At 41.1% G+C, this 27,683-nt stretch overlaps 2 protein-coding genes across 12 annotated transcripts in view; one reads left to right on the top strand and one right to left on the bottom strand.

The window, feature by feature from the left end:
* The window catches only part of mtus1a (microtubule associated tumor suppressor 1a), a 30,749-nt gene extending 8,382 nt beyond the window's left edge, over positions 1-22,367 (top strand). For 4 of the 11 annotated variants that reach the window (XM_044127497.1, XM_044127494.1, XM_044127496.1 and 1 more), the window contains exons 4-16: positions 333-506; positions 1,571-1,663; positions 3,865-3,972; positions 8,652-8,732; positions 9,116-9,312; positions 14,613-14,679; positions 17,965-18,179; positions 18,286-18,391; positions 19,362-19,435; positions 19,530-19,625; positions 20,060-20,176; positions 20,272-20,369; positions 21,320-22,367. In XM_044127497.1, coding sequence (XP_043983432.1) covers positions 333-506; positions 1,571-1,663; positions 3,865-3,972; positions 8,652-8,732; positions 9,116-9,312; positions 14,613-14,679; positions 17,965-18,179; positions 18,286-18,391; positions 19,362-19,435; positions 19,530-19,625; positions 20,060-20,176; positions 20,272-20,369; positions 21,320-21,548 — 1,655 coding nt within the window. In that variant the 3' untranslated portion in view covers positions 21,549-22,367. Of the gene's footprint in view, positions 1-332; positions 507-907; positions 1,200-1,570; positions 1,664-3,864; positions 3,973-5,111; positions 5,630-8,651; positions 8,733-9,115; positions 9,313-13,757; positions 14,034-14,612; positions 14,680-17,964; positions 18,180-18,285; positions 18,392-19,361; positions 19,436-19,529; positions 19,626-20,059; positions 20,177-20,271; positions 20,370-21,319 lie in introns of those variants that run through there. The other 7 variants (XM_044127493.1, XM_044127500.1, XM_044127499.1 and 4 more) reach the window with 7 other exon arrangements.
* A 577-nt stretch (positions 22,368-22,944) lies between these two features.
* Positions 22,945-27,329, bottom strand: pdgfrl (platelet-derived growth factor receptor-like). The gene is made up of 6 exons (XM_044127507.1): positions 27,041-27,329; positions 26,256-26,529; positions 26,018-26,169; positions 24,926-25,219; positions 24,414-24,550; positions 22,945-23,326 (listed from the first exon to the last, which is right to left on the bottom strand). Exons 1-6 carry the CDS (start codon positions 27,093-27,095, stop codon positions 23,138-23,140), a joined length of 1,101 nt encoding a protein of 366 aa, XP_043983442.1. The 5' UTR covers positions 27,096-27,329; the 3' UTR covers positions 22,945-23,137.
* Positions 27,330-27,683: the final 354 nt, after the last annotated feature.

The raw sequence follows: 27,683 nt of genomic DNA, 5'->3' as shown, positions 1-27,683 counted from the left end.
AAAATTAATTGAGTTTAGTGATACTGTAATTTATTGATACACCTGCTAGTTTGGCAGCCAACTATATATTATATCATAAGGTTGAATGAAGCAGGCTGCAGTAGCATGGTCTCGCCATCAGATGGTGATGTTGAGCATGTTCTGATATGGGCTCAAGCGACTACACCACTTTAGAAAGCAGTGTGGCATTTGGTGGTTGTTTACGTATGAATTTTAGCTGGAGAGTTTCTGGTGTTTTATTTACAATCAAAAACAAAGTACAATTTTTTTGTTGTTGTTGTTGAAAATCTTTGTTATTTTGTGTGTTTTTCATTTTCTCAATTACGTACCAGGCAGTCACAAAGCCGTGGGAACAGAGGAGACATCCACAGGCAGTAAGCTCCATCAAAATGCACCCAAGCCTCCTCAGACTCCCGGTCGCTCCTCACTCATGGGGCCCCCTTTGGTTCCTGTTAGACCCCCAAGGAGGATCCCGGGTCTGAGTCAGGATTCTAAGAATACACCAGGTGAGGCTTATTGGTATGCAGAAATAAGGACAGCTACTGCAGGCTGTTTTAAAATCTGTTTTTAGTGTGAAGACCACAAATTTTTTTATTTATTTATTTATTTATTTATTTATTTTTTTGCCCACTGATTATACAGCTGGAACATAAAGGGAATTGTTGACCAATTCAAGGCCTTGACGTTAATATGAATTTTTTTTTCTCATTTCTTTTTCTAAAAGATGTTTTCAATAAACTTGTCTCAAGCCCAGTAGTATGAAGCATCAGGACATTTGTTATGTATTGGTCCTCTCACCCAGAGTAGTCAATAGACTGCAGCCCGCTGTGATTGGCTGAGAGAACCCGTACTCCAAACTGGGGAACCCCACCTTGTGTTGTCATGGCAACGCCCACTGTTCCACTCTACTTAACACACTGCGTAGCCTGGAGGAGTAAAAGCAGACACATTCAGCCCGATGTCCTCTGAGGTGGACAGAAAGCGGAGTCTCCAAATTCTGAGCTGAAAACCTATGGATGGATACACCGGACTTCGAAGCTGCACCTGGACTGAATCCCCAGCTCACGTCTTCCATAACTCCTCTGTAGTCGGACGTAGCCATGCAGAAACCTGCTGTGACCTCGCGCTGCTGACGTGCCTGCTCATCGGATCCTATCGCCTCTGTATCGTCCCTTTGTTGACTGCATTTCATGGAAACGGTAGAAAGCTTTCGAGACTTGATGGCAACTCACAAGTGGCTGTTGCTATTTACTGTTGGGTAGACTTGTTGCTTTCAGGTTTAGCAGAAACTGTAATTTTGCACTGTATGTGAAACTTTCATGTTTTGTTTATTCTTCACTGGCAAATGGTCGTCACGATGATCAACATTCTGTTCATAATTTTGTTTTTTGTTGATTTAATAGAATAGAATTTTATTTTCAGTTCAAAAATACTTTATTGATCCTAACGTGATTTAAAGTTTAGTATGATTATTGCCTTGTTTTAAGTTCTGCAGTTGAAATATAAAATTTCTCTGAGTTTACATGCCCACTTTATATTTAACCCATTCATGTCTATAATTATTCCTTAGTTTCCGGAGGAGCTGCCCAGAAATCAGCACCATTTAAATCTTCTTTGCTGAAAGCAAAGCTTGTTTCAGCTCCCTTAAGGAACAATGGATCAGGTAGGAAACTCCTCCTTATGGATCTGAGATCATATTTTGCAGATTTTATTAAAGCAATAGTTGAGGTTTTTTAAAGTGAGGTTCTGTCAAAATGTTTTAAGCAGTTACTATCTTTCCTGAAGTAGATAAATCTCTTTGTGTTGCTGTTTAGCATAAATTTAGGTTATTCATTTCCACAGGCTGGCATTAATGGATCATCCAAGAGTGGCTAAGATCAGATCAGACTAAAGAAAAGTTCTAGTGTTTTGTGTAAACGCTATTTTATGGAGCTTTTCAATGCTGACACATTTGCACTGGATGATAATTTCAACAGCAGACCTAGGAGGCAGTGTGCCACAAGTGACATTACTGTTTGAAACCAAAACATATGTTGCTGTTTAAACGAACACCATTTTTCTAGAACTGCGTCACTCAGAGTCACAGTATGTTGGAGCAGCTCTCTGACTTCCTGTCAGACTTTGGTTTTTAATTTTTGAAACTTTCATTCATTCAATTCTGACAGAATAAATGCTTTTTTTTTAAACAGCCATTCCTTCTGGTTTTGGATGCTGTGCAGCTGGATTGATTTTTTTTTTTTTTTTTTTTTTTGCTAACAGTTCTTACACTTTGCTCATTTGTTATGATGCGTAACCTTAGCAACAAGGTGGCTTACAACAGAAGGCAGCTGATTAACATTGCAGAAGCTGAAATAATGCCACAAATGAAGCCAGGAATCCCAGTGGAGGTTAAAAGGAGGAGTGGTGGATGCAGAGCAGGAGTAAAAATGAGAAAGAAAAGTAGGAACTTCAAACCATCTCTTCCATCAATCATAATAGGCAACATGAGATTGTTAGCCAACAAGCTGGATGAACTTCAAGCCTTGACAAGGACTCAGCAAGAGTTTAAGCAGAATTGTATCCCCGACTCCAACGTCTCTCTGTCAGGCTACCTAAAAATATGAGCAGACAAAGATTTAAATGGCAGGAAAAGGACAGGAGGTGGATTAGCAGTAATGCATGTGATGTCATCAGTTCTGTTGTTGCTAACATACAGACACAACACCCCAATACATTTGTGTCAGTATCTGGTGATTTTAATCATGCTTCACTCTCTTCTACATTGCCAACATTTCACCAGTTTCTGCTGCTCCACCTGAGAAAACAAGACATTGGATTTGTTTTACACAAATGTAAAGGATTCATATAACTCCAAAACCAATTTCTCCTCTGGGGAAATCAAATCACAACCTTGTTTTTCTTTTCTGCTCTGAAATATAAATCGCTTGGTCAGAGACTACCTGTAGCGAAAAAGGCTGTGAGAAAGTGATCACAGGAAGCTGAAGAAACCCTGCAAGGTTTTTTTTGAGGCCACAGATTGGATTGCTCTGTGCCAGCCACATGGAGACGACCTCAATAGAATGACTGATTTGGCTCAGGAACAAGCTCATCATCCTCCTCTCCTGTCCCCAGCCAAACAGACATCCTAGAGCTTTCCTGTCAAACCTCCGATGCTCCATCTTCCACCTCAGTCATGAACTCTTCTGCTTCCAATCTAGTCCATTTTTATGTAGATAATCATCATCGTCTGTGTAAATAATCATTCAAAGTAAAGTTGAGTATAGTTTAAAGGATCATTTAATGGAAGTATTGGAAAAATATGCTTTCAAGACTGGAAGTTGTCCATTGTCGTAGTTTATCTTAGACTGGCTGTTAGATTCTGCCTCTAGGACCAACTAATCTGGACTTTTACTACTTCAATGCCGCAATGTCCTTCTAATGTCCTAGTATAAAGATAATAGGACAGCTTTCTGCCACAGGTAAGACATCAAATAATTGAAACTTTTTGACAGAACACAAACTTTAAAAATCCTCAACCATCCCTTTTGAAATAAAGTCTCAATTTATACAAATAGGCTAGCACAAGTCCTTTCTTTTCTTTTTATTTTGTCTTTTTTAATTTCTTCAATTTAATCTTTTATTCTATCCGTATCAAACAATGCACTGAGACTGTATGGTAACAGAACATGATGAAAACATTTTAGTCATGATTTGATTGCATCACATCTATCTCTGTTGGCCTGTTTATGTTTTTCCTCTTGGTAGTTAGTTCAGATTTATACCTGCACACAAGTGTCGGTTCTCAGTGTTGGAGACCAGCATTCTGCTTCATGATGGTTTGGATTAACTTCAGCTTTTTCTCCCTTGTGGATCTTCTTCTTGTAGCAACCTTGACTGCAGCTCCCACAAGCAAGGGATCATCAATCTCTGCAGCCACTCCGCTGAAAAAGACACATTATGGAAGACTTGTTGAACGTACGTATTGTGGAATTGGTAAGGTTTCTTTCGTTACTTTTAACCATGGCAACCTCCCTTACTTGATTTATTTCAACACTCCTTTAAAATGTCTTGACACAAGAATCAATACTAGCTTGGGTTCTTACACCATCTTGAAAAGTCTAAAAATGTTTGGAGTTTACCTTTGCAATCTTCTAGGACTGGTTAGTTTGGGAGATGAAGATAATAGGCGTGTGGTCAGTTATTTGAATTTCCTGATGCATTACTTTATCTACAAGCTAATATGTTTTTCTTTTTTGTGGCCTTTGGGTACCAATTTTTATTGAAATTACATCTTTTTATTTGGCATTTGCCGTATTGCAATTGCAAGATTTTTTTTGTCAAACTCTGACCATGTTGACTTTTGACTTATTAAATGAAAAAGCAGTGATAAATGTTGGCTTTTTTTAAAAAACAAGTTGGGGCATTTAAATGATTTTAAAACTCTTAGTTTAGGAACCAAAAGTTCACTTTAAAATCCTGATTGGATTCTGGTTTAGATGCTAATCAAAGCATTGGAACTGCTGTTTAAATAAATATGAACAGAGTAAAGCTCTCAGTATATCATGATTAAAAAAAAAATCTGTATTTTTAAAAAACAAATTATTTAAAAAATCTGTATTTTAAAATATTTTTGAAAATATTTAAAAACAAAAAAAATATATTTATGCTGTTTTTATGATACCTGAAACATATTGATAATAAAACCTGACTTCCTAAGTACTTTGAGCTCAAAATCACGCTATTCATTCTGGAAAATTACTATGTTTCCAAATTGAAGCTTTCTAGAAAACGTGGATCAGTTTTTCTATGTTCTGCTTCATGTGAATAATTTTGGCTAGTGATGAATATGAGGCATCCTTATTGCTTTTTTTTGAGCTCGTCTTGTCTATTTCTCATATTTAGTTTAAGTCTCCTGTCAAAACTTGAGCAGCCTGTCGATTCCCATTCCTCCTGGTACGAGAGCAAATTGAAATAAATGAGGGAAATGTTCTGTAGCCAGAGAACTACATACAGTTGTTACTGGCTGCAGCTTTCCTGAGCGCTCCGCCCACATCGCCTGCTCTCTCTCTCTCTCTCTCTCTCTCTCTCTCTCAGTATCCTGGCTCTGCTTCAGCACCACCATCATCCTGCTCGGAAATGCAGCTCTTAAACACTTCCAGAATTAAGGGATATATATATTTTTTTAATTTGCTTGTTTCCCTACATCACATATGAGCCTGGGCCACAGCGACTGGACATCCTTTATGCTCTCAGCTGGGAATTAGTTTTCTAACTTGGAAGGCTTGCCATGCTGAACTGGGTGCCTTCACTTTTTTCAAGTCCGTCCCTGAGGAGTGACTATTGCAACTTCTTTATGTTGTTTTTATTCAGTTACTCTCTTCCTGTTCTGATCAGAGTCATCTAAAGACACTTCCAAAGCTGCTGGTGTGCACATCAAGGATGAGGCATCTACATTAGGACAACGATTCAGATTTTGATATTATTATTACTATTATTGGCTACAAACATTGAATTATTTGTTTTTGAGCCATGTTATGGTCTCCAAAGCTCTCCCTGTCGATCATCCACGTGCGTCTGACCGCCAAAGGCTTACTCCGAAACATTCAGCTGCTGTCAGGATGCAGGAGAAGCCCTGTGGTTTTCAAAGCAGGTCTGTCATATGTGTGTTTTTGATTGCTGTAGCATTACTATTCTTCTCTCTCCCTTCAAATATAGTTAACTGCTCCTTCAGGCTATTTTTAGTAATACTTCTTGATGGTTAGCAAAGCAAGTGGTTCAGGTTTCATTTACTTACCTCGCTCAGCAAAACCTGCAACTCCACAGAAGTATATTTAGATGTGACGGCAGTTTTGCCAGCTGTAAACAAACACGGTTGACTCTACTGAAGGCATATTGGCATTTTTGGCTGGTTTGCGTAATTTTTTACGGCTCCGTCTTACGCAGCTGTCAAGCAAACTGTCTCTTTATTTCCTCTCTATAACAGAGTACTCTTGTTTTACTCGGTGCATGAAGGTTATTTTGATCCTGGTCACTTTGTTGTGATCAGTAAGCAGTGTTCTGGGAACATGGCGCAGTAGTAAATCAATATGTTGCTTTCATAATAATCAAAACAGTCCTGATGGCAGACTGTAACCTTGACCTAATAAAAAAAATCACAATAACAGTTAGAAATAGAATGGAAACAGCTTTTATTGACCCACAGAGGGGGCAGTCAGGTGTAAGGGCAGCATCAGGAGTAGGTTAACACACAAAGAAAACATTTTCTTTAAGTGTTAAAAACAATAATAACAAACTTATACTGTACAAGACTATAACAGAAAATACTGTGCAATTACAAATAAAAATATCTGACTCACGATCCAATGGATCCAACTGAGTAAGATAACCTTTTCCAAAAAAATGTACAGAATATTTACAGTACATTATATCAGTCCAAAAAAAAAAAAAAAAGCATATGTGCAATAACAGCTGGCATGTTGTTTAAAATGAGTAAGAACAGAGTAGTTAAATGTTCATTTGGTTATTATAAAACAGTCAATTATCTGCAATGGAAAACCCTTTCAGAGAAAGATGCTGATATCTATGCCTCTTCTTTAATTCGTAAAATAAAAATTTTAAAGCCAACTTGGAGAATAATGCGGTGGTAAAGTTGCACTTATTTCAGACAGCGGCCCTCTGTTTAAATCCCATTCTGTGCAGAAAATAGATATCTGTAATTACTGCCACCAAGCACCATAACAAGTGTCCAATTGTGAGGGGTCTCCTCACCCATCATGCTTTGTGCTGCGATGTGATGTCTCTGAACGGTGCAGTGTCAGTGTGTTGACTTGACGCTACGTTTTCAAGTTGGAGACGAAGTGAAGGGGCAGCGTGTTTCCTCACTACTCTCTGGACTTTTAGACAGACAAACTCCTGGGGTCAGTCGTCTGTTTCCATGGTTAAAGAGAGACTCTGTTTGTTCAATTTGTGTTTTCTAGAAAACAAAAAATTAACAAAGTCAGCGATGCTTCCTCTGACTCGTTGAGATGGGCTATTTCCTGCCCATCTTTCTATTATTACACTTGTTTGAAGAAACCAATGAACAATAGAGTCCTTATATAAGCTAAAAATAAAAGTAGGCGATCTTGCGTGCGTCTTATGGATTGAAGCTGGACTACTTCTCAAGATCACTTTTGAATAATTTAACTGGTGACGCCATAAATTATTTAAATTCTGCAGTGTTTTTATAACATCCTCCTGTGGTCTTGGATAGAAGCCCAAGCAGTTTATTTTTATATCGGCATGTCACTTCACTTTATGAATATATTTATGAGAAACGGGAAAATCTCTTTTGGGTCTAAATTTGTTAGTTAAATCTGAAATGATTTTGTTACTTTTAAGATTGCAGACTAATCGAGATCTATTTATCATTTCATATTTTTACAGGAGGATTTCTGATTATCCTGCTGAAACTAAAATGTGCTGATGTATCTATTTACTGCAAGCTGATTTACTCTGAAAATCCACCAGAGGGCAGTGTAACTTCAAGGCCTGCAGAAATCAGAGATTTAATTCAGTGGGGGGGTTTTCTGATTCAGATATAGCTGTCTAACTAAATTATGCAAAAACTTGATCTAAGGATATAAAAAATTAATATATAATGGGAACTTAGTATGGGACATTATCTGGAGATAACCAGCACTCCTCCAGACCCCACTAGGGACAAGACTGTTAGAAAATGGATAGATGGATGGAACGTAGTAGCTTAACGTTTAGAGACACGCTGTGTGTTTTTATTGGAGCAAAAGCATTAATTACCAGATGTTTTATATTCATGTGTCAGGATAGAAAGATCCACTGAGTGAGTTGTAGTAGAGTCTGTTAAAATTCAGAAACTCTTAAATCAGCAGCTCGCTTTCTTATTTTGCAGGGAAAAAAAAACCCCAGAAAGATTGGGCGGAGGAGTCGGTTTACCAAAACATCCTACTTTTACACACTCATTAAACCAACAGTGGAAAAATGTGCTCAGTCCCCAAAAGAGTCAAACTCACAACACTGCTGCTGTGTAAACAGCATTATGACGTTTATCTTTATCATGAATTCAACATTTTTTATGACCGTTGTTTTGTTTTTTTTCCTTGTAAATTAACACAAATCAGACCCATGTAAAACAAATAAATGTTACATAATCAGAGTTGGGTAGTAACTAGTTACATTACCTCAGTTACATTTACTTGAGTAACATTTTTTGGAAAAAAAGTTACCTATAAGGAGTATTTTTTACTTGAGTAACTTTATTATGAAGTAGTTCTACTCTCACTTGAGTTAAATATTCCCCAGACAGACACATTCCTGCAGCTTTTATTAGAAGTTTTGTAAATTTTCTATTGGAAATAATTTTTCCTTGGTCTGAAATTATTATTTGAAATTATTTTTATAATTTATAGAAATAGAAATTACTATCCATCACATTTATAAATAGAAACTTACCAATGTGATGCTTGTTAAAATATGGTTAGAAATGTCAAACCAGCTAAACTGGAATGCTTTGATAAGCGAGAGATTCTGTGTTTGAGATAAAACATGAATGGCAAGATCCTTTATAATCATGCACGGAGCAGAAAGCTACATGCATGATCAGTTTATCGTCGTCAATAATAAGTCAGTTCTGAAATCAAAAAATCTTTTAACAGATACGCGCCCTATTTGCAGCCTTATGGTGGTTCCAGACATCCTCCTGCTCAGTCCATTTCACTTCAACTCGACTCATACAGGTTTGTCATCCTGTCCCCTCACTGGACTCAAGACGTGCTTTATGAATGCTGGAAGTTTTTTTCTTCTGACTCCATGACGCTCTAGTGCTGGTGACAGTGTACTCTTCTTCAGATGTCACCAATGTGTTTATAACTCGCACATCTAAAGCGTTGCCCTTGGTGATGGGTGCCTGGATTAAACTAAAATATGGAAAACTAACTGTGTTTGAGGGGCAGCACTGTTACCCATCAGGCTGAATGATCGGGCAGTGCACTTCTGGATGGCAGAAGTGCACTGCACTATACCTGACAGAAACTCATTGGTTGGGTGACCGTGTGTGTGGGGCTATATAGGCGGGATTTGCTAAAGATGAATTGTCCCAACAACTTGTCTGCTTTCACAGTGGACAAGAACAAAGCCAAGACCGTCTCCAGGCAGCATCAACAGCAGCCTTCCCAACGAGCAAAGGCCTCTACGTCTCGGACTGCGGCACAGGACGAGAAGAGAGAACGGACAATCCATCAGCTCAAAGGGCTCCTGACAGACGGCAACTGTAGGTTCCAGGCACTGGCCATCGTTCTGCAGCAAACTTTGGCTCAGGTGAGAAAGTTCATCGATTTTAACTCTAGAGGATAATGAAGCTTTTCTACATTAGAAGAGTCTTTTATCAAAGACTAGGTCACATCTTACATTCTTGATGCCAGGTATGAGACTTAATATTTAGTAATGTAATTACTTTTATTACATTATACTGGTATGCAGCTGTAAGTTGATAATATAACAGAAATGTGTTGGTGTTTTTTTTTAATTGACACAAAACCAAGCAGTGCTCAACAACAGATACTTTTCTGCCAAGTTAAATTACTGAAGCATAATGTAGCTTCAGTTGTTTAAGGAAGGTATTTCAGTTTCACATCAGCTAAAATACATAAACTGTACAGCTCTCATTTATTTAGAGATTCCAAATCAATATAAATATTTTTTTTTCTATGTATGTTATTGACTAGTGATACAATATTTTGTTGACATAAAGCTACACTGTAAATATACAAAATCTTACCAAGACAAAACTAACTTGCAAGTAACTTTTCAGCAAGATGTAAGAATTTGTTTTAAGTTCCAGTTCAGTTTGTCAGATTATATCACTTATAAATGGAATAAAAAATCTTCAAGTGGATCTAGTAGTTTTTCATCAATGTTAAGGAATTATTTACTTAGAACAAATTCCTACATGCTGCTGAAAAGTTACTTTTAAGTTAGTTGTGTCTTATTTTAAGTGCACGAAGACATTTGCACTAGAAACTAGACCAAAAGTAATTGGGAAGCTTTGTGTGGTTGTGCAGTGCACTAAATGAAAAGCAGACATGGCTGGATATTGTCCAACCTTATAAATGTCTGCTTTTGGTCAGCCAACCCTGGACCAATCAAAGACAAATTTAGTTTGATCCATAGTTTGTTCATCTCTGCCAGGCTTTTGAGAGAAAAGATTCCCTTTACAGCAAATGACTCACCAAAACCACACAACAGGTCAGATTTAAACATTTGAATTTTCCACATTTACTCACTATTTGACTTTCTTCTTTATTTTACCACACTACATTTGTCTTGTTTGTTTTTAGTTTTTTAGTTTCTGATTTATGTAAATTTCTTCCCTGCTGATTTTGTTTTGACGGTAGACCAATCCAGTTATTATCTGTGAACTATAAAATGTGGAAAATATTTTAACTTTAGCTTTTCTGCCTGTAATGGGACCAAAGATGACGTCCTGTTGGTGTCTTTAAAAAGCGGTGTATTAAACAAGGATTTACTCGTTTAAGACAGATGAAACAATTCCAACGCTGACATTTTAAAATCTCTTTACAACCTCATATTAGCAATTAGTTCGCTTAGCTTCACGTGAATCTTTTTATTTTTGTCCCCCACCAGGGGGTCTTTTTGTGGGCTCTAGTGTCCCTTATACCATAGTAGGCTGACAGGAAAGGGGGAAGGAGAAGGGGGAAGATATGCGGCAAATGTCGTCGGGTCCGGGAATCAAACCTGCGACAGCCGCGTCGAGGACTGAAGGCATCCAAACGTGGGGCGCGCTACCCTCTACACCACCGGCGCACGCCCCTTCATGTGAATCTTTACTTTACCTCCAAGTCAGCTGCTTTTAATACCTTGAGAAGTTGGATACAAAAAACCCTCAACACTGCAGAGTTCAGAACTGCAAAGGGAATGACCAGAACGCAGACACGTCTCGACATGTTGTGAAAACTAACGTTTCCTTTTAAACAGCCCTCTCTGGGAATGAAGTGGCTAACTTTAAGACTTCTTCATTCGGTGACCTTGTCACTGGATTCCCTTTGTTCTCGGCACCAACCAGCTCAGAGTGTTTCCTCACCAGCTGATAAATCAATGCATCTCCTGCTTTATTACCATCCCTGCACTCTGTTGTGATACGAGTCTGAATGACGATACTGTCTAAGAGACGTCTGAGCTGCTGTATTTTTAATGAATTTATGTGTAAATTATTCATGTACTCCACCAGGATGCCAAGTGTTTCTCTTTCTTTGGAAACTATTCAAAGCAATAGCAGAAGCTCATATTTCAGACACCTCTTGTGCTTATAGGGTTGATTCTCGTCTCAGAATGACTGATCTCTGTAGTTCATCAGTGTAGCCGCTGTCGTTAGAGGCTCCTTTATCAAGACACTAGCGCTGTATGGTACAGTATGTTCGCTGTGTTCTTGAATAGTGTTATCCCGCATTATTCATCGGTTGGATGTTGCCAGGGGCAACAGCGGCTGTTGATTTTAATTTTTTTTTTTTTTATTGTTCCTCTGGTTTAGTCTAGTTCCCTGTTTTTTTTTTTTTTTTAAATCCTTTTAGAAAACGTGTTTGTTACACAAAGTCACCTTTGTGCTCCGTCTCCTCTGGTCCACAGCTGACTTTTACGCCAGAGACATTTCTTGCAATTGTAGGTCGATGCAGAGTTCATGTGATTTGTGTCCCAATCGGATAAAACTCAGTGTTTGGAGCAGTTTTTGTTAAAACCTATGAATTCATTTAAATTTTCGGAGAGGGTTTTGGAGGAACGGAGGCAGCACGGCTCTCTGTGACGTTCTCTCCGCCGCCTGTTGTCACGGTGGAACAAATTTTGAGTAGGACCCGTTTAATGTCCGTGGCAGCTGCGTCTAAAGGCACAGAGCGTGATCTTTAGTCACTGATGTTTGACTCATGTCCTTGTGTTTTGGGCAGCGTGGTTGTGAAAACAAATGCATTACCAAATCCTGAAACACACACTTGTTCCTCTGGCAGATAAAGCAGCTGTTCCAGCCTCCTCCCACTGACTCCACTTATTATTGCATAATAAACCGCTTTATTTTCTACCTCACACCTGCTAAACACAAACATCTGTCGTTCATGACAGTTCTAACATATAATAAGGAGCATTATGTGTGTGTTTTTTTTAATTATCTCAATGATCGCCTAGTGAAGAATGGAATCTGGTGGCCACTCATCATGCCAATGATAAGAGGCAGGCGTCTGCCATCGAGGCGTGAGAATGTCCCAGCTGTTGACTTGATATGGTTATGAACCGCTGCCAAGCACTGAGCAGGGACTGCTGCTTCTTATCACCTGCTTGGACAGGGGGAAGTGTGGCTTCTGTTTCCCCCAGACTGCCTGCTTTCACGTTACTGTGTAGGCTGAGGCTTTGGTAAACTATGGATTCAGAAAGTTTCACTTTTTGTCATTTTTGTCAAATTGTATTTACTCAAACTCTATTGAGATTTTGTTTCATAAAGCAGAACAACGGTGCACGATTGACGTGTAAAAGAGAGGTGCATGTGTGGAATGTGTTCTTAAATTCCTTTTACTTGTACAAATCTGAAATGTGCGGAGTGCATTTGTATTTTGCCCCGCTCAATATAACACCCTGAAAGGAAGTCGGCGCAAGAAATTACTTTCATCAGTCGAGAGTTTAGTAAATGAGGCCCATTTCAGCTCTGTATGCTAACTTCAACATCGACCATTAGCAGCTCAATAGCGACCACATGATCAAAGTACCTGCTTTTTAAAAGCTGTTGGCTTGTCGTATGAATGAGTAAAGTTGTATTTTAAATTTTTTGCAAAGTAATCACTCAGACAACTGCATGCCACACTTTTCAGATTATGCTTATAAAGTACTTTAATCAGAGAGGATCTTTTTTGTTTCCCTTTCCATTATGCACTAGAAATAAAATTAGGATTTATTTTAGCTATAAAAAAAATATTGCGTTTTTCTGCATCTGTGCAAACTAAAAGTATATGAAAATGATTTGAGGGGAAATCGGTGCATTTATTTATTTATGTTTTGATTAAAAAAAAGTTGACATACACAAATTTGTGGCTGATTTACAAAGAAATTCATATTCCAACCTCATTTGTCTGTTGCAACTTTCTCTTATGGACCTCTTATCTCAGTCCATATTGTCATGTTGCTCTCTACCAAGAGTATCATGTTTATATGAAGATGATACTCTTGGTAGAGAGTAACATGACGTACACCTCTGGGAACACGTCTGCTGGAGAAAATATCTTCTTTCTCCTACGATCCTATTAAAAAGGCAGGATCATGAACAACCAAACTGATGGAAATGAGCCATAAAACTTGTTTCAATAGAAGCTAAACAAAAAAACACCAAAGACTGAGAACTAACGTCTGACTTTTTTTTAACCTTTTATTGATCGCCTTAGTGAGCGTAGTGATCTGTTAGTGATCTGTTGTTCTTTTTCTCATTGATTTGCACGTTGACTGTAAGCAGCGTTTGCTCATGGAGAGGTTGGTAAATTGATTAGGTCACTGGATGAAATCAGCTTCTAATGGAGAAGCCTGTGGCTGGGGGAGGGCAAGCCAAGCTGGACTGGCTGTTTATGACCAGGGTGGTGTCACTGCGCTGGACGGGTCCGATCCCATCAGCCAGCTCTCTGCTCTGTCTCGGTTCTCCTCTTCGTTTTGAAGTGGCCCCTCTGCTGTGGGGGTTGTCCTAAAGCACTCTGTAGCCCGGCCCTCTTCTTCTTTTCTTTTTTTTTTTTTTAGATGAAATACGGTAAAGCAGTCACTTCTCTCTTCTATTTCTAAAGCGGCTTTTTCAGTCCTGCCTCAGATGTGGTGATCTCAGTCTGGGAGGGCATGCGTGTGGAGGTGGTACGTCCACCCGGACCGCTGTTCGTCCTGGATTACCGGGTCTCCATAGCGACCAGAGGGGCACTCCGGCACCCAAAGCCTCAGGCTGAGGCTGGATCATGGGCTGCGCTGGCAGCAAAGCTTTTCTTAGTGCTCGCTGCGCTGCAGAGAGGGTAACTGCCTTCTACATTCTTGTTCTCTGCAGTGGGAAACGGATGCAGATCCGAGGGATCACGTTGCTGATGTAACTTGAACTCTTTTTGGTGCCGTTTTGTCCGGCGCAGCTTGCGGCCGTCTTTAAATTACGTGGGCCGCATAACGTGATGTACAGAGCGTCGGGTTGCGGATGCAAATCGACGTAGTAAGAGAGCAGGGAATTGGATAGTTTGTGGGTTGTTTCTGCGTCAGTTCGAACCGTAAGCAGAAGCGCTGCAGCTCAACCTGCAGCTGCAACCCTGACTCAGAAAGACTAAGGATGTTTGGCTGACATGAGGAGTGTATGAAACTGGAAACATGAGTTGAATGTCGAGGAGGGTTTTACTTCTCCTCTCCATATCAGTCACCAGAGATCGTCTCTTCTGTCTTGTTTATGTCCTCATTTAGTTGTTCTTATCCATCACTAGAACCGTCTAGCAGACCTGGACAGATTCCTGTGTGGATGTCTGTATTTGTAATATTAATGCAAGAGTTTGCTCCTCCTCCCCCTGATCAGTGCAGTAACACTGACAGAAGTAATTGTTTTTCCTTTGCAGCATGATGATGCCACCACGCAGTGCAGAAAGCTGTCTCAGGAAATGGTCAGCCTTAAAGGAGAGCTGGGTAAGTTGCACCAGAGCAGCAGCAGTTATCACTCTCATTGTCCAGCATTTGCCTGTTGAACTTGTGTCTCTTTTTTATCCCCTGCTGACATGCATGCTTAAGATTGTGTTGCCATTAGAGAGTTGGATAAATCTAATTTAGCTCCTAATTTTACAGTGGTAACCACATCTGTCAACATAAAGTTTTCTGGACGATAAATTGTCCCAGAAATTGCTGCGATAAACGATGGTAATTTTCAAGTAATCTATCGATCATGACCAATATAGTTTTGGTATAGTTCGACCTATAACTTCAATTGTGCAAAGAACAGTGGAACTGGAAGACGTTTTAAATATTCGAAGCAAAACACAACAACAACCAAAAACGGTAAAACGAAAATAAATGACACACACAACTGAAACTACAAATAAAATGCCTCTGTGAACAGATGCTCTTCAAAATATATTAATGATCAGAATGGAAATGATCACTCTCTTTTGAATTAATTCCTTATTGCGACTTAATTACATCTAATTTATTTCCCACTGAAGAGCTGTCTGGTATTTTTTTACTATTTTGCTGTGAATCAGGTCCCAGTTTAACTAGACTCGATGGGTCAGACATTTACCACCGCTGACTATAGCAGTGGAGGCTCTGTCCCACTGCTGGCCTGCAGAGTGCTGAGGAACTATAACAAGAGCCGTTTAAGTGTTGTCACGGCGACTAGCCTTACACGTGTGTGTGTGTGTGTGTGTGTGTGTGTGTGTGCGTGCGTGTGTGTGTGTGTGTGTGTGTGTGTGTGCTTCCACTCTTGTCCACACACCAGTATTTATCTGTCCCCCCTGAGGCTTTGGAGGGCTTGTAGCTCCTCCCCCTCTGCGGCCGCCTCGGGACTCCCACATGACTGCTCTTATACGCTGAGTGTTGTTATATTTGTACTCTAACACAATCTTCTGTTCAGACTGGCTGGGAGACCCACACTGACCTTAAACAGGCCTGTTTTTAGTAAAACGTTTTCTGGCTTTGTGGGGGGGTTTTTATTTGTTTTGCTTGTTTTGGGGGGAGGGGGTTTAGGGAAAAAAAAAAAAAAACCACAAAAGGTCTGAAGTCACTGTGGGTCATTTTTTTGCTTCCAGATTTGAATGTAGAAAATATAAATGCCTCATTTGATATCTAGATGGCTTTAAAGGCCTATAATGAAGTGATTTTCCCTCATTGGATCGTTTCTTCTCTCCTGTTGTTGAGCTTTACACACAACAGGTGAACCTACAGTCATTAATAAAATTATTAATGATCATTTCCCCTTTTACTTTATATATTCTCCATTTTGTTGTCCCAAAAAATATGAAACAAGTGTTTATCATTTTGTCCTCCTGGTTGTTCTTTTTCTTACTTTTTATAAAAACAATTGACTTGGCAGCACCAACAAAATTAAGGCTGACTTGTTTCCTCAACCTTCCTTCTTTCAAAGACAGCAGAGGAATAAAACAGTATCTTGTGAACATGAAGGCATTTAAAAGAACTCAAATGTATATGTTTCGTAATCTGTTCTCGTAAAAACTGGCTTTCATAACGTGTAATGATTTGGTCATCCTTCGGACACAAACGATCTGTTCATTTTTCTTCTGCAGTAACTCTGCAGCACAGCGTCCTCGCTCCATGTTTAACCACATTTATCTTCTCATTTTCATCTGTCGCTGAGTTCACGTCATTTATACACTGGGACACAGGAGAGCTTGTCCTACTGTCAGGCTGTCTGAAGTCAAGTCAACCCACTCTCAAGTCAGGAAACGCTTTTCCCCATTCAGGAAATTAATGTCTGCCACGTTGTTTATAAGATCCCAGCAGACCAATGGCTCTACTTGTCATGTGATATCGCAATGCTTAGCACATTTGGTTGTTTTGTACCTTGTAAGGTATGAAATGATTCGGGGTAACGTGGGATATTGCCAGCCCATCATGAGGATGTTTCAGTTTTATTAAAATCTCTAGCAGCAAAACATTGAATGTAGTTATTTTCGCCTTTTCACGGGTCATAATCTGTCATATTTTAAGAGGGTCAAGTGGCCCAAACAAGGGATCTGCTGAGAAATTCTCTTGATTTGATCTAATATCGCTAAATTAAGGACTTTAGCGATAAACATGAGCACGTTAAAGCACATATTTTCTCTTGCTACACAGCTTGGAAAATCTTTGTTTCACCTAGTTGTCTCACCGTGGTGATTGCTCGTTGCTTCAGTTAGCGATAGCGTAGCATTAGCGCCGCTGTAGCTTCTTCGGTCTCTCCTTCTGGGTCTCCTTCTCTCTCTTGCTCTATCGGTCAGATGTTTACCTGCTATTCTGTCTCCTTTGGTGGTAGTTCTACATGTAATAAATGTATTATTTTTGTAGCTTTGGAGGTGAGGGTGTTGGAATTGGAAGGCTGGCTCTGCTCTGTTAAAAAACCAGCAAATAGCCAAGGCCTTTTTACCTAGCGTGGCTCCAACAACAATAGATTCCCCGCCTGCGTTTTTATGACCATAATAATTAATGGAAATGCTTACAATACAAAAACAAATGCAGTGTATTTTGTATGCAAGTTGGGTTTGTACTGGGTTTACCATGGTTATTTCAGTATTCATCAAGCTCATGGACTACAATCTAAATCAGTCTTTTTGCTCAGCTTGTTTTTAATTAAATGTCACAAAGCTCTTTTTAAGGTTTCACACACAGCTGCATGCAGATTATATCTCAAACTGACCAGATCTATTTTCAGCTTGATTTCATGTCCTTCACCAAACGCATGTCGGCTTCTCCGTGGCTGTATTTTAACAGTCCATATTTAACTTGACCCTGACGGTTTAAAATGACAGCTGTTTATCCATAGCTTCTTAAACTACTGATGTAGTAGACACCCCAAATCAGAAGCAAATCTCCACGTCATCAACAGCACTCTTTCTAGGAGGGAAGTGGTGAGCGTGTTAAATTATGGTATAATATAGCTAACACAAAAAAGGTCTGGGTTGCTGTCAAGTCACCTCTGTTGAGCTACACCGAGTGATTTAATTGCTGGTTTTTATATTTCTCTCTGCCTATAAATAACTAAGCTGTAGTTGGCTGAGAACAAGTGCCACCTCCCTCTGAAAAGTCAGTTTTTCCATTCCTTTTTGGAGACCATCTGATGTCACGCAGTTCACTAAATCAAAATTCCTCGGTGGGAATATTAGGTTACGTGCTCGGCGAGTTGCTAAAACAATCTGTCCCCTTCAGTGTTTCTCTTTTATTTTTAAATGAACGCCACATTGTGCCATTTGTTTTTGCTAACAGCTTGTTCTGTCCACTCGTCCGAGTGCCTGGAGAGGGAAAAGGAAGCGTTGCGTGCCGCTCTGCAGGATGCGACACGGAGGCTGCAGGAAGAGCACCAGCAGGAGCTGGCTAACCTGGAGCAGAAGCTGCAGGCTGTCCACAAGGCTGAATGGGACCATCTCCACCTCAACTACCTAGAGGAAACAAACAAGTACAAGACTCTCATGCAGCAGCAGGTAGCTCTAAGGTTTTGCCTTTTGGTTTTCCACTAAGCTTAAAAGCAACAATTTTGCTCCACATTTTTGAACATATTTAACTGTGCCTGTATTTCCTTCTTTTCAGATGGAAGAGTTGAAAGCCAATCAGGAAGCCATGAAGGAGCAACTAGAGAGCAGCCATGAAGAGCAGCTGCAGTCTGTTAGGCAGCAGCATGAATCGTCTTTGGAAGGTGAGAGAAAAGCGGCAGATCCACTAGGGATGCAAACAATTAAATAACCCATCATTGATGGGTTATTCAATTAAAATTCCAATCGATAAACTAATAAAGTCCTCTTAGATCCTATTTTAGTGTTGTGGTTTGGCCGCCAACCAGCAGAGGGCGCTGCTGGTCATCTTTTAAGCAGAGCCAGCTGATACGGTATTAAAGATGTTGGTGTCGCACCAGAACGGGACAGAGAAACGGTCCAAACAAAGTCCAATGTGGGAAGCAAAAATAGACTTTATGGTTTTTCTGTTTTGAAATATAAACACTCGACAAACTTGTAAAGTTATCACTTTAATATCACTCATTCAGCCGAGCTGCATGACAAAGCAGAGGCAACTTCTCATTCAAGAATTACTGATGCGCTACAATGTCAAAAAAGTGGAAGCCACTACAGAGAAAAACCGAAACAAGATGGAGAAAAAATATGATTCCAATACGCAAAGTTTATTCTGAGGGCTGTTGTGAGTTTATTCACTTCATGGAGCGAAGCTTTAGCATCCCTTCTAGAGCAACCACAGACGGTACTCCTGTATGAATATCTCTATATTAAGTGTTGAGCTTCCTGTTTGGTTATATGTTATAAATATGTCTAAGTTTAATCTGAGAGAAAAACAATTGTCTGCTTAGTCAGTATATAATACTGCTGGTACAACATAATATTAAAATTTAATGACTTTTTTAAAATTCATATTATGAACAATATAGTCCTTTATGACAAGATGGTCTTGTCAAAATGGCTGCTTGTCAGTTAATAGTTAGTCGATTAAGATCGATCAACTTCAACTTACCTCATTAATGGATAACTTGCATTCCTAGGATCCTCAAAACATATCTTGTGAAACTCAAAGAAATGAAAATAATAGTTCCATAGATTCTGTAATATGGTGATCTACCATGGAAAACTCATTTCCAGTCATTTTTCTGAACTTCTCAGAACTCAGGAGAGTCCACACTCTGGAGCTGCAGTCTTTGGAGCAAGAACTAAAAGATTCAGAAGCTGCTCTCTCTGTAAGTAGTTTTTTTTTTTTTTCCGCGTTTGTTCACGTTAGCCATCGATGTACCAGAGTACACCAGTTTTCCCACTGGTTTTGTTCGTCCACAGGCACAGATTGAGGAGCTGACAGTAGAGAACAATGTCCTGTTAGAGAAGCTAGCTGCAGAAAAGAGCAGGAGGAGGGAGCTGGTAGAAAACACTCAGGTACGTTTTGTCTGTGGTATAGAAAGGATTAAGTGTTGAAACTCCTCATGACTGCAGTGCTGTTTGCCCCCGAGCCTCTAATAACAATAAAACCACTGACTGTCCAAAAGATAAACTCCTAATGGACAGATAGAAGATCAATGTGTTCTTGGAAGTGAGATTTTTTTTATTTTTTTTTATTTTTTTTAACATGAAGCCTTATTGAAATAATAGTAAGCAGAGCTGGAACTGCTCCTTCTCCATATTTGACAACTAAATCTACAGTATATCGTCCCTGTGAGAAAATAGCAGAACCCTACTAGTCAGAGCTCAGTGCTGCCCTCTGCTGGAGGGTTTGTTTTTCTGACGCTACAGTTAGGAAACGTGCTGCAACTGCACAGGCTTTTAAACTCTTAGTAGCCCCTCATCATGACGCTGCGTTTTGTCCCCCGCAGAAGGACTCTCACACTCTGTATTTGGAGCAGGAGCTGGAGAGTCTCAAAGTAGTGCTGGAGATCAAAAACAAACAGCTGCACAAGCAGGAGAAAAAGCTCTTGGACGTCGGCAAACTGGTGAGAACTGGGCAGCGTGGAAAAAGGTTGCCCAACCATAACGGCAACATAAACAACTACCGAAACCATAAATTCACTCCATTTGTTCCAAACAGACGGATAAAAAGGTGCAGTTGGATGAAATGCTCATAAAGGTCCAGCAAGAAAATGAAGACCTGAAGGCCCGAATGGAAAGGCACGCTGCTCTGTCCAGGTACCAGAACCACGGAGATCATTTCTAGCTAGAGCTACAGCGACCAGAGTCTGACCTCCGGCTTCTGTAGAGATCTGATCTTATGTCACCAGAGCTCACATTTTATTATTATTCATACCACTTCTCAGAGTGGCTCCTAACAGGAGGTGTCTGCATCCTTAAAACGTCGTCTAAAATTAAGGCCTTAATTCATTAAAAAAATTTATTCGGCCTTTAAATATGGTTACCTTCCTAAAATGATGGTTTATGGCATGTTTTACCAAAATTGATTTTTGCAACAATTATTATTATTTTTTTATTACCGTTGTATTGCCAAAAGCAAAAAAAACAAAACAAAAAAAAACACTACTTTTGGCAGAAAATGACTTGGGCTGTTGTTTTAGGACGGTCACATGTCTTAAATTTAGTCATGGCAGGACTAATTAATCTTGTATATTCTGTTTGGGTTTTTTTCGCTGGACTTTTCTGCCAGGCAAAAGTTTGAGTCGCACTCAAACACCTTTATTGTGTTCTGTGACTCGAGATGGTTGAGGCTACCGCTAACTCTGAGAGGGAGACAAACATTAGGGTGATGTGAAGGAGGCCTGCCAACTCTTAATCAGAAAAATATCAGTGATAAGATGCTAAATGCTTCTGAGAAATACTTTCCATTTTCAGTATTTAACAAAGTAGTTTATTGTTAAAAGAAAATAACTAAATTGGTTGAAATTTGCCAGGGCTGCTAATTATTTTGAGCTGCCTGATGTTGCTTTCTTTCACTGATAAAGGTGGAAGATTTGAGTCTAGTCAGAGCCACTTAATCTGACACTGAATCAACGGACTTCTCCAATTAGAGCAGTAAAATGTTCTGGTTTTTGATAACTTTTGAGGCCTAAGTAACCCAGAGTGAATGAAATGTCACACTGGATGCCCCTCCGTCTTGTGACCCTGTTTGTGCTGCCGCCCCTCAGGCAGCTGTCCACGGAGCAGGCCCTGCTGCAGGAGTCGCTGCAGAAGGAGTCCAAGGTGAACAAGCGGCTGTCCATGGAGAACGAGGAACTGCTCTGGAAGCTGCACAACGGAGACGTCGGCAGCCCCCGCAGGCTGTCCCCCAGCCCCACCTCGCCCCCGCCCCCCTTCAAGCTGCAGTCGCCCCGCGCCTCCGGCTTCTTCTCCAGCCCCCCCGTGTCCCCCAGATAGCGGCGGGCCCCTGCTTCCAGGAAGCAAAAGCAACCCGGGTTGAGCTTTCCTCCTGGAACGAAAAGCCGATTGAATCTTGCCAGCTCGAACCTCGGCTCTTCAAGGACTAGATGAGCGCCACCACTTCCTGTATAAAGATGCTAAATACCATAAAGAGAAACGTTGCACAGAAGCACTTAATGCCACCTTGTTGTTTGCCTTTGACAACTGATCAGATGGAGGCTGAGGAGAAAAATCTCAGGACTTTTATTATTACTTCTACCGTTTTTGTTGTTGTCGTCAGAGGCTCGTCTTCCCTAAAGCTCATGATTTAGCCTTTCAGTGTTGATGAGCTTTTGTGTTTTTTTCCTGAGTCTGGACTCCACAGCCATGGAAAGTCTGACTTCAGGATAGCTAAGGGTGTAAATATTTATTCAGAATGTCTAAGGAATCCATTCAGACTTCAGCACCTTTTGTCACAAGTTAACTGTAGTTTCATACGCTGGCCTTCAACACCCATTTCCTTAAGGTTATTTCTGTTCACAGGGTGTGTGTGTGTGTGTGGTTTCTTTTAAGCCTGCACAGCCAGCTGAGAAAAAGCTTTTTAATGTTTCTGCTTTCTTTGACCAGGAGACCAATCGGAGTCCCGTCTGTGACCTCTTAAAGGAAGAGTTAGCTTTAAGGTCAGGGTCCTGTTTCTGGGTTTACACTCACGGCTTTGCTCACATCAGGGACACTGGATGTTTCAAAGGGTGTGAATATTTTGTGTGTGGAAATATGACAGATGTGTTTACCCTTTTTTGAAATATGCAATTAATAAACTCTTTTATTAAACCTGAACAAGGGGTGGCTTTTACTTCAGTAGAGCCACATTTAAACATCGTAAATATGCGCGCTCTTCTATTACTTATTGGACATAATTTGTAATCTCCAGTTTTATTTTTGCTAAAGCAGAAAACCATTGGACCAAGTCCAAAATGAACTCTGTCCCAGCAGAAGACATTCCACATAAGGAGCACATTAGGACACAAAGCTGTAGCAATGGAGAAGAAAACACGACATTTTAGGGGTTTTTTAGCATCAAAATAGGCTTTAAATGGAGCATGGAAAAGAAGTTCCACTAGATACTCACAGCACTGTTGCAACAAACCTTTACCCTTAATTTAATCAAAAACATCTGGATGAGATGACTTTGGGCTTTTTCCATGAGGCGTTTAACTCCACACCTCCTCAGTTCAGGCTGCAAAAGTTTACGTGCGTCTTCCTCCTGCTGTAAGGAAAAGGTCTGAAAGTCTCCCTCAAATTACTCCGCTTCATTCAAAAACGGTTCCATGCGACATGAACAGCCTGACGTCAACATAAACAGAGATGCCAACATATTATGGTTTCAAAACTTCAACCAGTTTTTTCACTGAAATGAATGAAAGCAGTTATAGAATCTTTATTGCGTTTTTCAAACGTATTACGATGATGCGCACCATTTTGTTGAACAAACATGGACGTTATCTGGTCCTGCAGACGGCTGTCTCAACGTTGAAGCTTTACATGTGGAAAAGGTCCATCACGACAAAAACAAAACCAAACCCGTGTCACGCGCTCCTTGGTGGCGATCATGAAGAGGCGATTGTGGTCGTCACTCTTGTCTCGCCGTTTACGTTCTTGGCTTTACAGATGTAGTTACCGAAGTCGACAGTTTGCATGTCCTCCACAGACAGGATGCTCTGGGAGACCCTGGTGGTGTGGCCCATGCCTCTGTTCACCAGCCTCCACAACGTCTGGATGTGAACCGGACGCTTGTCCTGCAGCAACACAAACACAGCGCGTTTGTTGGCTGCAGAGGAGTCAAATGCTTTTAGAGCTGCACACCACAATCGGATAAATCAGCCATTAGTGGGACTGGTTTAAAAAGTCTTAAATTTATGTATCAAGACTTAAGACCTCAAATCTCTTAAATTCAGTTAAAATAGGAAAATGGCCTTAAATACGTCACTCAGACATTTTCATTGTGTTCTGTAACTCGAGGCAGTTGAGGATGCTGCTAAAAAGATGCTAATATACCCTGGCTGGCTCGCTAGCTTTTTTTTGCGTCGATCATGCGTAAGTACAAATGATCAGTCCGGTTGGCTTGACGACGTTCGTACATTGTGGAGAAGTAAGTCTTAAATTTCATTCAGAATTGCCTTAAAAAGTCTTAAAGTCTGAAATTTGAGTTGGTGAAACCAGCAGAAATCCTGTTACCGCTTGACGTGTTTAGGAGATCCGTGAGAACTGAACCAAACACAAGTAGTCAAGTTGTCTTCTTCAGCTTTTAGGACGGTCAAGTCCTTGATGAGTGAGAATCTACAGTTCCTATTAAAAAGTATTCAGCACCACGGATGTTTATACCCAAATCAATCGTATTCAACAGGATTTGTCTTTACTGACGAACGTACAAGAAACCCACTTACTCTCAAACTGACAATTTGACAAAGACACGCAAAATAAAATAAAAGATGTGTAAATATTCTCTCCAAGTCATTTTGGTCTTGGACCCTCATAATTGCTGTTAGCTCCAGTTTATGGGACCAACTAGTCTGGATTTATGCTTCATAGTGAGAGTTCTCTACTGCAGGGAAATGTGCTTATAACCTGAAAAAAACCTTCCTTCAGAAATCCCAAACTCTTCCTTTAAACCTGAGCTTTAACTAGTCTTAGGATTTAAGCAAAAATCAGCATACAGAGGCTTCAAAAGTATAAACTACCCACTTAGATTCAAAAACAGAAGTTCAGTGAGAACGTTGTCCAAATATGCATTTCTTTTAACTAGAAATATCCCTCTGTCTTTATTCACATTTTCCCCACTCCTCCTCATTCCTACTCAGTTCTTCTACGTCTTGCGTCTCTTACCTGTCCGGGATAGGACCAGCTGAAGCTCACGTCCTCCTCCGGTTCTCCCAGCACAGTGCAGGTCACATTAACATTGTCGCCTCCTCTCACCGTCTCCGGAGAGGCTCCCAGGCTCACGAACGGGGCCCCACTGGGAACTGCCCACGAGAGACGGAGATGGAAAACTCCTAAACCCAAACCTCTCATTTGATCCATTCAGTCAAGTAGCAGTGAAGGTATGTGGAGTTCAAACAATCAAACAAGCACAAATCCATCTCCAGCTGCCATTTAGACATTCAAAAAAAATGCTTAACTCTACCTAAATTTGCTTGATTTATTACGTAAACGTCCGTCATCCTGTCTGGGAGGGTCTATTCTCTCTATTCTGAATCAGGAAGCTGACTTGAGCTTAAGAGATACAATTTCTGCAGAAGTGCCACTGAAATCTCACACTTGGTTTCAGGTCCCATGGCAACAAAATGTGGGGGGGGAAAAAAGAATCGGAGGGTATGAATACTTTTGGCCTCCCTCACCTTCCACATACAGCAGCTGGTATTTGGTGGAGATTTGAGGCGTCCCCTTGGAGGAAGCCTTGCAGTAGAAGACCCCCTGAAGATCCGCGCTGGGGTTCTGTAGGATGAAGCCCTTGGTGGGGTCGAAGGTCAAAAGAGTCTGGTTTGCTGTGATTTCCTCGGGAGGGACCTCTCGGTGGAGCGACGCCTCAACTTGGGGCTCGGTCACGCGACAGGGCACGACCGCAGGTCTGTCGGGGCGCAGGTACACGAGCTCGAAGTGGATCGCAGACGGGACGAAGAGGTTCTCCTTGTCTGGAACGAAGTTGAGGCGTGAAATGTATTTTAGATCTTGGACTTTCTGCTTTGAACACAGCTCAATGCTCACTGGAAACCACTTTACCACCTGAAGTCAGTGACTTCATTTATCTCGGCACACCTTGTTTCCCCTTTCTTCACTAATGTGACAAGACAATAAGTCTTGGAGGGAAGAAAAACCCAATACCAGAAGACAGTCACGCCCTCTAACGCGGCATTTACACTTGCACGTGAAAACGGCTGCAAAACAGATGCGCAGATACAACAGATACAACCTTACGTCCTTGAAAAGCAGAAGTGGAGCCTCGTGCGCAACTGACGACAATGTAGCAACTGGTTTCTAAATGGTAAGTCCACAACAAAACACTCGTCTTTTCGTACAGTGGCTGTATTGACCGTCATTGTACGGTCAATACAGCGGTAAAACCAGCTGACCAAACATGTTGGAGCACAGTTGAGGTTGCTAGCATCAACACAGAGAAGCAGCATTCATCTTCTACACCCCAGAAAGTTTGAACAAACTTCCAGAAAAACCAAGTTCCTTTAAATCTAGGCGAAATGGTGGTTTGCTAATCACTGGAACATCAACAAACATATTTGATGTGTATTGATCATTTTGTTGATGATTGCATGATGATTTTAATGTGTTTTTATAGTGTAAAGTACTTTGAACCGTCTTGTTGCTGAAATGTGCCACGCAAATAACCTTGACTGAACAATCGGGAGGTTTTTGAAACTCATTTTCCCAACTTATTGCCAAAAAGCTGCTGGGCGGTTTATTTCTCTAACACCCACCTGTGAAATAGACGTAGGATGAGTACGTGCGGTCTTGGTCCCTCTGGCACTCCGTCCCGTCACACACTATGACCCAGCAGCTGTAGGAGCCCGTGTCCGCAGCAGAGGGCGAGGTCAGGACCAGCTGGCTGTACTTGTCGCTGTGCTTGATGCTGCAGGCGAGAAGACGAGCGATAAGACGAGCCAACCAACCCAGCAACCGGAAACTGCAGCGGCGGAGGTCGTTTCCCTCCGGCACCTGAGGCGCGAGTCGTTGAAGGTGTCCAGGTAGGTCGGGTAGGACCATCCGATGTTGGTCCCTTTGCAGCGGAGCTCCACGCTCTTCCCGGGAGTCAGGGCGGTGCTGGGGCCCAGGCGCAAGAAGCGGCCCTTGTCCAACACCTGGGTCAGCAGGGACTGGCTCTTCCCCTTCCTGCTGGTCGGAACCGGCTGGCGGGTCCTCGCCCGCTTCCCACCTGGATGGGCGCCGCTTTCCCCCGCGTCCTTCTTTCTCTTGATCGCCTGGCAGGATCCTGGAGACACAGAGGGAGGCAGCTGAGACAACAGGAAGGCCGAAAAAAAAAAAAAAAAAAAAAAAAAAATCATTCCCACTGCCTCCAAATGCGCACAGTTCAGTTTCCTCTTCTGCTTTTGCTTTTATCTCAGCAGGAACAGAATGTAAAATATTCCATTTTAGCCATTCGTCCCTCCTTTCGGTTGGCTATTTGTCGATAATCAGAAACATCTGTTGCATTCCTTCACATTCAAGGAAGCAGGTCTGCAGAATCACTTTGGAAAAACCTTCCTCCACTGAACACTTTTCATCTATAACACTGAAAAAATGCATGCCTTAGGGAGGATATGAAATTGTTTTGCATTAATATACTCTTTAAAAAGTTGGGGGTTTTTGTGTTTTTTTTTTTTTTAAGTTTCCCTCCTGCCAGTGTCTGAAGCGGTTTCGCCTTTTCGACCTGCGGATGTCACCCGGTCCTTCTACCCACAACGCGTCTCATCAACAGATGTGAAAACGTGAACTTCACTCACCATTTTGGAGCTCCAGACAGAGCAGTGCCAGAAAAAATACAGCCCAGAGCTTCATGTTCGGAGATCCCTGCTGGGACAGGCGAACTGTGGAGGTTTGGTGAAGAGAAGGGAAAAGAAGAAGAAGAAAAAAAAGGCTGGGAGGTTCGCTGGACCAGCACCGGCACCAGCTGCTCTGTTTACAATCCCAGCTCCATCCTCCTCGCAGGCTGGAACTGCGAGGGGAAATAACTGGTTTCCCTCCTCCCTCCTCTCAGGCCCGAAGAGCAGTAGTGTGTAGTCTGACGCCCTCTGCTGGACCGCCGGGGGAATTAGCTTTCTGCTTCACAGTATTCCCCCCCAACCAACAAAATAAAACGCATTTACGGAAATTATAGACAGAGGTGTGTGTGATGTGGGCTACAGTTTGGAAGCTTCTGGCATTCCCATCCAGATTTGGTCCTAAGATTGTATTAATTTTTATTTTACTTTTCAACTTGTTCACAATTTGTCACATTATAATCATAACTTGAAACATTTGTACAGATGTTACACCACATTCTGTTTACACTGTGTATTGTGACCGCAGGTGGCGCTGTTAGTCTTACACCACGCTTTGCCACAACTGTGGTCACAAAATGTGACGTATATGGTGACCACGCTTTAA

This window comes from Gambusia affinis, linkage group LG09, assembly GCF_019740435.1.
Source record: "Gambusia affinis linkage group LG09, SWU_Gaff_1.0, whole genome shotgun sequence".
Taxonomy (NCBI): Eukaryota; Metazoa; Chordata; class Actinopteri; order Cyprinodontiformes; family Poeciliidae; genus Gambusia; species Gambusia affinis.
This window is presented reverse-complemented; position numbering and strand designations above follow the sequence as displayed.